The 7,077-nt window shown below is 50.8% G+C and overlaps 1 protein-coding gene across 1 annotated transcript in view; it reads right to left on the reverse strand.

Annotated features, from left to right (window-relative positions):
• LOC104497043 (nuclear receptor corepressor 2-like) overlaps positions 1-7,077 on the reverse strand; it is a gene marked incomplete at its 3' end in the record, with an annotated part of 48,359 nt that overhangs the window by 31,408 nt on the left and 9,874 nt on the right. Inside the window, exon 2 of the mRNA XM_010140255.1 lies at positions 3,165-3,292. Coding sequence (XP_010138557.1) covers positions 3,165-3,292 — 128 coding nt within the window. The remainder of the gene's footprint in view (positions 1-3,164; positions 3,293-7,077) is intronic.

A 7,077-nucleotide genomic window follows, 5' to 3' on the forward strand; every position in this document is an offset into this window, starting at 1 on the left:
CCTACAGCAACAGATTCATTTTCCTCCCTTCTTTCAAGCCAGAATTGCTGCCCAGGGGTTCAAGCCTCCACCCATCCACCAAGGGGTCATGATGGTCTTAAGGCTGATGTACTTCAGATGGGACTACCTCAGCATCCCACCACTTCCCAGCAACAGCTTTTTGCCACCAACACCTGATTCACACTTAAAACACTGTACCCATGGTGAAATCCTTCACCGCTTGTTCCCTTTTTACCAAACCACAAATAACCACCACCCTGGTGGCTACAGCAAAACCGTAGCAAGGAGACACAGAAAATCTGCAAAGCTGCAGGAAGATCATCTAAGCGAGCCCAAAGGATTTCTGCAGGAATTAAAGCTTGACCGTGGGGTCAAGCCTCAAATACCATGTGCAAAGACAGGCTACAGAGACTTCAGAGATCTGCCCAAGGTGAAGGCAAAACCAAATTGGACCCCAGAACCAGCACAGAGCGAGGTGAATCCCTGCGGTTTCCAGGGGAGGAGGGCAAACAGCAGCCACCCAGAGGAACCACAACCGAGGGGCCTGAGGGCTGAACCACGCTCTCCATCTGCAGGCACTGCTCTGGATCAGCGTAAGGCACGGTGATGGCAGGGCAGGGATGTCCATCGGGGAAGAGGCACAGGGCTCCATCTCCAGCACTCTCTGTCTGTCACATTCCACTTGCACCAGACTCACAAACTGATTTCTGTAAGAAGATGCATGATCCTGGAACAGCAACAGCTACCCCAAGCAAGAGCAGACAGGCTGCTTCCTCTGAACACCCGAAGCAACAGGGAATTGCACGGGCTTCCCCTCCACTGACGCTTGCCTCAAGGAGAGGATTTTCTCACAGCCACCACCACCGTGTGCCAGGTGGGCTATCAGGCAGAGAACCAAGGTGAGGGTTGTCTTCTCAGACACCTCACACCCCTGTGCTTCCCTCTGTTTACCCGCTGTGCCCGTGCTGCACACATAACTTGTTTGCCTTTGGTCTCTCCCTCCTCCCCAGCCCCTCACACTGAGAGCCAGCTGCCTCTGCTCAAAACCATCAATCCCAGCCCAGGAACAAAGCCAAAGAGATTACAGATGCGCCTGGCATGAACCTGCCAAGGGGACTCAGCTGCAGAGCTGGCTGCTTTTGCCACCCTCCCATGTCCAGGTCTTGCTCCGCAGACAGAGCCAGAGCTATTTTTTTGAGGGGAGCATCGCTGACCAACCCAACCTGCTCCAGAAGCTCCAGGGTCTTGGCCCTTAAGCACCCAATGAACCCTCAGGTGAGCAACCAAGCACCCAAAGGGCTCCCTTTACAACACATCAGATGCTATTTTAGAGCAGATCTTCAAGCCACAAGCTGAAAAAGCAAAGCCCCCACAGGACAGATTTTCAAGTGTAGCACTTAAAGACCCAGAGAAGCAGCAGCTGGCTTTGCAAAACAGACTAACACCTCCCAACCCCCACACCACCCAGTTCAAATGACTTCAATAATTAACTACACTGAATTGAAAATTTCTGCAGACTGCCCATCCTGCATCCCCAGATACCCTGATTTTTTTTTTTTTACCGAGTCCATATACCAGCATTCTGGCACAAGTTGCCATTTGAGCTGAACTTAAGCGATATTTTTAGCTTTTTATTTTATTTTCAGCTGTATCACCCAGTATAATAATATATAATAAAATAGCTTCAGGATGAAAGTGAAGTAACCACGATAAGCATTCGGATGCATATCTAGACCTGACAACCCCGATTAACATTTACCCGCGTTCATGTGACTGTCCACACAAAAATAAGTTTGAAGAGTTTGAACCATCTGTAAGCCAAAGTGAGATGCCTGGATGCCCACAGCAGATAAGGCGTGTGGTACAGCAGACACCAAGGCTTGCAGCTGGTTTTTTTAGTTATACGGAAGAACCAAGATACATTTTTTTTTTAAATGGCTTATTCAAACCTTGAAACCTTCATTTTGTTGGATAGCAGAACTGCTTCTCCATTTTGCAAACTGTAAGTAGTGTGAAAACCAAACCAGGCCGGAGCATGTTGCTGGGTCCCCTTTACATATCTCCCCCAAGTTTAGCTGAATCTGACCCAATTTAACTGTGTGACTCTCGCTGAGAAGTCAAAGCAAGGCAATGAAACACGCTGCAATAAATCTGTCAGTCATCGGAAGGAACGTTACCCTCTGCACATGCTGTAGAGGCACAACCCAGGAGGACAGATGCAAAACTAACTTTGGAGGCTGCTTTTTGCCTCCGAATTCTCATGGGTTTGTTTCTGCTGAGCACCAAACTCATCCCACTAGAAGAGAGGCCTGTCTGCATCTCTGCCCTTGTGCATCCAGCACCCTGAGGTGAGGTCTTTTTACTCTCCCCTAACAATTATGATTTTAGGGAAGCAGATTCATCTCGGTGACTCTGTGCTGGTTTTATTCTTAGCCTGCCCAAGGAATAAACATTAAAAACTACTTTGCATAAATCTACTGCAGCGAGGTTCTTATTTCACTTCCAGGCCAGTTTCTTCCAAAACCACTAAGCATCAAATGCAGAAGAGAAACTGAAGAGAGCGGCGTTGTGAGACAAACCAGAGAGTGAGAGTAATGGCCTTCGGAACAGACCAGCTCCTGTGGTTAAACAGCTACAGCATTTCCAGCCACACAAAAGCACCCAAAAACCCTGCTGGGCTCCCACGGAGACACAGGGAGTGCTGTGAGAGGAGCAGACAGGAAAAAAGCAGCTGGAAGTTGCTAGGGGAATGCAGAAAGAGAAACAAACCCAGTGAAAGCGGGGAGGAAGAGCAGCGCAGGAGGAAGGGCAGATGCGCAGTGGAAATGAGCTCTTCAGTTACGGGAGCCACCAACCAAACCTGACCACATGCCTTTATATTCTACACTGGAGGAAGCCACTGCAACTGGTGTGGCTCCACAGAAGGCGAGGGGGGTGGCTTGTTGTTGTTTGGTGTTTTTAAACTGTCTTTTAAACACGTAAGAGTTCAAGGGAAAAAAGCACAAGGAAGCTAAAGCGGCACGGACTGAGCACAGTCCGTACCAGCACACAACATGGCACGGCCCAGGTCTCGCCCAGCCCTCCTCCACCCCACAGCGCGGCCCAAAACACTCGCTGACGCCGTCGGGATGCCCATGGCCCAGGGGAAGGCGAGGAGCCGGTACCTTTCATTGCCCGGCTGGAACTCCGAGAGCAGGGACGGCCTCCGCCGCTGCGGCTGCATGATAGACCCCGGCGGGAGGTGGGAAGCAAAATCCCTGGAATGATGCTGGTACTCCAACAGCGCAACGTCCTGCAGAAACAAACACAGAAGAGCTGATTAGGCTGGAGGCAACTCTCAGGCAAGCACTGAACATGGTGGATTTAGATTAGACGTGAGGAAGAAATTCTTCGCCGTCAGGGTGGTGAGGCACTGGCCCAGGTTTTCCAGAGAGGCTGTGGATGCCCCGTCCCTGGCAGTGTTCGAGGCCAGGCTGGACGAGGCTTTGAGCAACCTGCTCTAGTGGAAGGTGTCGCTGCCCATGGCAGGGGTTGGAACTAGATGATCCTTAAGGCCCCTCCCAACCCAAACCGTTCTGTGATTCTATGAACCCTGAAGGCTCAGAAGAAACCAGGCAGATACTCCTCCTTTGAAGCACTAGGTGCTGGACCACAAAGGTCAGTGCTTTCCCCCTGCAAAAGGGTTCCCAGTAACTCCCAGTGCCGCACTGCGTGGGGATGGCAGCTCAGCCCCTGGTCCAACCTGCCTCCAGCCTTTTACTGGGGCTGCTCACAGGCTGGCTCCTGGGATGGGACTCCACAAGCACAACCCAGCCGCCGAGCATGCACACAGGGATTTTTGGCATCCAAGCAGTCCTGATCACAACTTCAAATCCGAGAGGAAGAACAGGGAAGAAGAAAATTAAAAGTCACAGGTTATTTTCAGCATCAATAATCCACACAGCAGTGTGGAGAAGGAAAGAAAGGAGAGAAATCACAAATGTTATCTTGAGAGTGTCCCTTTAAACAGGCTCCTCTGGGCTGAGCTCAAGGGGTTTGAAAGGACAGTTTGCTACTTATTATGTGTACGTCCCTTTTGTTCCCTGACCCTTGGAGAGTACAGTACAGTATGTTCCCGATTTTAATTAAATAAGAAGCCCTCCTGCTCTGTGCCACAGACTGATTCCAGCAACAGTATTTTAGTAGCTCCACTCAACTGCAATTTTTTATTTGCAGATAGATACTTGACCAGAAGATTAATCATCTAATTAACTAAGACCTTCAGCAACGGCACAGAAAGTCCTGTCACAGAATATCCCCGGTAACACTGACACACATTTACCTCAGAAGAGTCAATCCCACCTGGGAGTCTACCCTCAACAGTTCTCAACTGGAACAAAAAAGGCTTCAACTCCATTAGAAAGAAAAAAAGACATTTCGGAGTCTAAAAAAAAAAAAATATCAACAGAATATCACGTGTAGGCAGCTGGAGCTGCGGGCAGGGGACACTCAGCCCTAACCGCTGCAACAGAAATTACTTGATCAGATGTAGTGAAGATTGACGTGCCCAACACTAGGGAAGCTGGAGAAGTGCCCCAGCAAGGTGGGTGCCAGGCAGAGAAAGGGTCCGGCAGCTTAAACAGCAACAAGCTGTCCCTGGAGACACCCCCCGCCAAGCTGCAAGTGAACGGAGCAGCTCCGTGCTGGATGTCGTGCTCCCCTCCAGCCAGCTCTAGGTAGGAGGGACTATCAAAGCCACCATCTTTGGCCACCAGAGAGTAAAACAAGATGTTTGCACAGCAGCATTCTGGAAAGGCAGGAAGAAAAACAGGAATTGCAAGCACTCTGTCCAAGGGAGCCAAGAAAAGCAGATCCCCGACCCCACGTTCAGGGTCTTTCACACAAAAGCCGACAACGCCAGATACCAAACAGAAGAGAAGGGGAATGGTGGTGTCTGACGGCCACCACTTCTCCGTGTGCGTTAGAAGGGTGCACCAGCTTTTGGGGAGAAATGAACCTGATCCCAACACCAGGCAATAGCGTGGTGCTGCTCCTCTTCTGTTCTGACCAATCTCAGGAAACACCAGGAACCAGGGGCCTCTGCCAGCCCCAAACTCCTGGTCTCCACCTCCAGCCCAGCCATTTCAGACCTCAGCCTCTGGGCCACGGGGTGACTTCAGACAGGTTCTTGCGACATAAGGAGGGCATTACTGGGACCATGTCTACTCATCCTCACGGGGATGTTCCACTTCTTCTGTAAACCCTGGCATCAAGGGAGGATGCTCCCTGTGACACTGCTTTTCCTTCAGCTCTAGAGCCCATCCACACAGGACGCCATGGGGGCTGCAGGACAGAATATGCCATCAGTCCGACCACAGAAACTGCAGAAACTCAGATACTGGAGTGAAGGAGCCCCTTAGAGGGTCTTAGAGCCCCAGCCAGAGCAGAATCACTGCCTACGAGTCTCCCCACACTTAGACTTGTCCTGGTTTTAAATAAAAAAAAAAAATTAAAAAAAAGCGACACAGCTCCTGACATCCACCTACAAAACAAACACATTCTGTCTGGGAAGACACACCAACAGGCCCGCGACCAGGACCGTCACCTTCTGTGGGCGTACAAACAAGAATTACCTGTCTGGGAGGCTTGAAGGCTTGCCCTTGAAAAAAAAAAAAAAAAGGCTCTTGCATGTCCCAAGAACCATCTGTTTTTCCTTTCCCCCTGCCCACACTCCACTGAGCTTTGCCTTTTCCTCCTTAAACCCCCATCAGAAAATTCTGGTGGAGCTCAGAGCCTGCTGGCGTGGCCTGAAGCGATGAGGAAGCTCTTAACGCTTCCTGTTAGGTTAGGTCTGGGATGGCAGACATGCCTCTGGCTTCCCCACCTAGGGCAAGCTGGAGGAGCACCAGCTCCTGCTTTTCCAGACGTCACCCAACTCACTCTGACCTGCTCCGCTTTGCTCACATCAACATTCGGTTCTACCGGAAGAAAACATAACCTAAAAATTAGCGAGGAGGATTCTGTGCCCTGTGATGAACTGTCAAAGGAACTGCGGGAGACCTGGCAGGACGTAGGTGGATTAATTCCTCAGAAAGTTATGACAGCAAATTGCACTGTGAGCTGCGATTGTGTTTTCTGCAGATGCCAGAAAGGTTTATGAGTTGCCTTTAGAAGAGGTTTAAATTTTGTTTCGCAGTGTTTTAAAGACGTATGCTGGAAGGCACCCTGCTGCCCATGCCGCTGCACCTTCCACACACGGGCCGAGACAAAGGAGCAGCATCCAGCTGGCACCACAGGAATTCCCCACCACCAGAGCACACAGCACAAATGGGATTTAGTCCCCATCTCGACCTAGAATTTCTAGTGCAACCTTGGCTCAAGGCCAGGGGACAGCTCAAGGGCAGCTGTAAGTCACCCAAAATAAAACCACCAAGTAACTCTGCAGCTCCCAGCTACATGTTGCTCCTTTTCCTCTCCATCGCTTTGCTGATTTTTCAATTCTATTTTTCGCTCATCCTCTCCGTCTTCCTCTCTTTGCATCTCTTCTTGCCCACTACAAACCATTTTCCCAGGTCAGGAGCAGACCTGCAAAACCACAGAAGCCACCCAGCCAGGTGGATCCCCGTTGCTGGGAGCAGCCTGACATCCAAGAGCAACGCAGACGCTGGGTCGTCTCCATCTTCCCATCCCAGAGATGTATCGCTGCCTTTGTCCTTCACAAGCCACCTGGTGTTACGTCACCCTGGAGAGCTGCCCCAGCCCAGACCACCGGCTTTGCATGCAAGGAACAGACACTTCAAAACCAGCAAGCCACATCTCCAAACCTCAGGGTGAAGCCAGCTAACTAAAATTAGAGAAACAAAAAAAGGAAAATGCACATTATTCTGTTTCAAACTATGCACCTGCATAAGCTCCTGAGCACAGCACCCAGTGGAATCAAATCACAGAGCAAGTCTGGAGGGCTGAGGCAGCTCAGCCTGGTGCTGCACCACCCTGGTTCCAAGCAACCCACTCAGAAGGGGTCACTGAGGCAGAAGGGACACGTAGCAGCGCCGTGGGGCTGTGCGGCTGCTGACGAAGGGGGGCCCACGACGCCAC

The sequence above is a fragment of the Buceros rhinoceros genome, unplaced genomic scaffold (genome assembly GCF_000710305.1).
Source record: "Buceros rhinoceros silvestris isolate BGI_N320 unplaced genomic scaffold, ASM71030v1 scaffold16917, whole genome shotgun sequence".
NCBI classification, from domain to species: Eukaryota; Metazoa; Chordata; class Aves; order Bucerotiformes; family Bucerotidae; genus Buceros; species Buceros rhinoceros.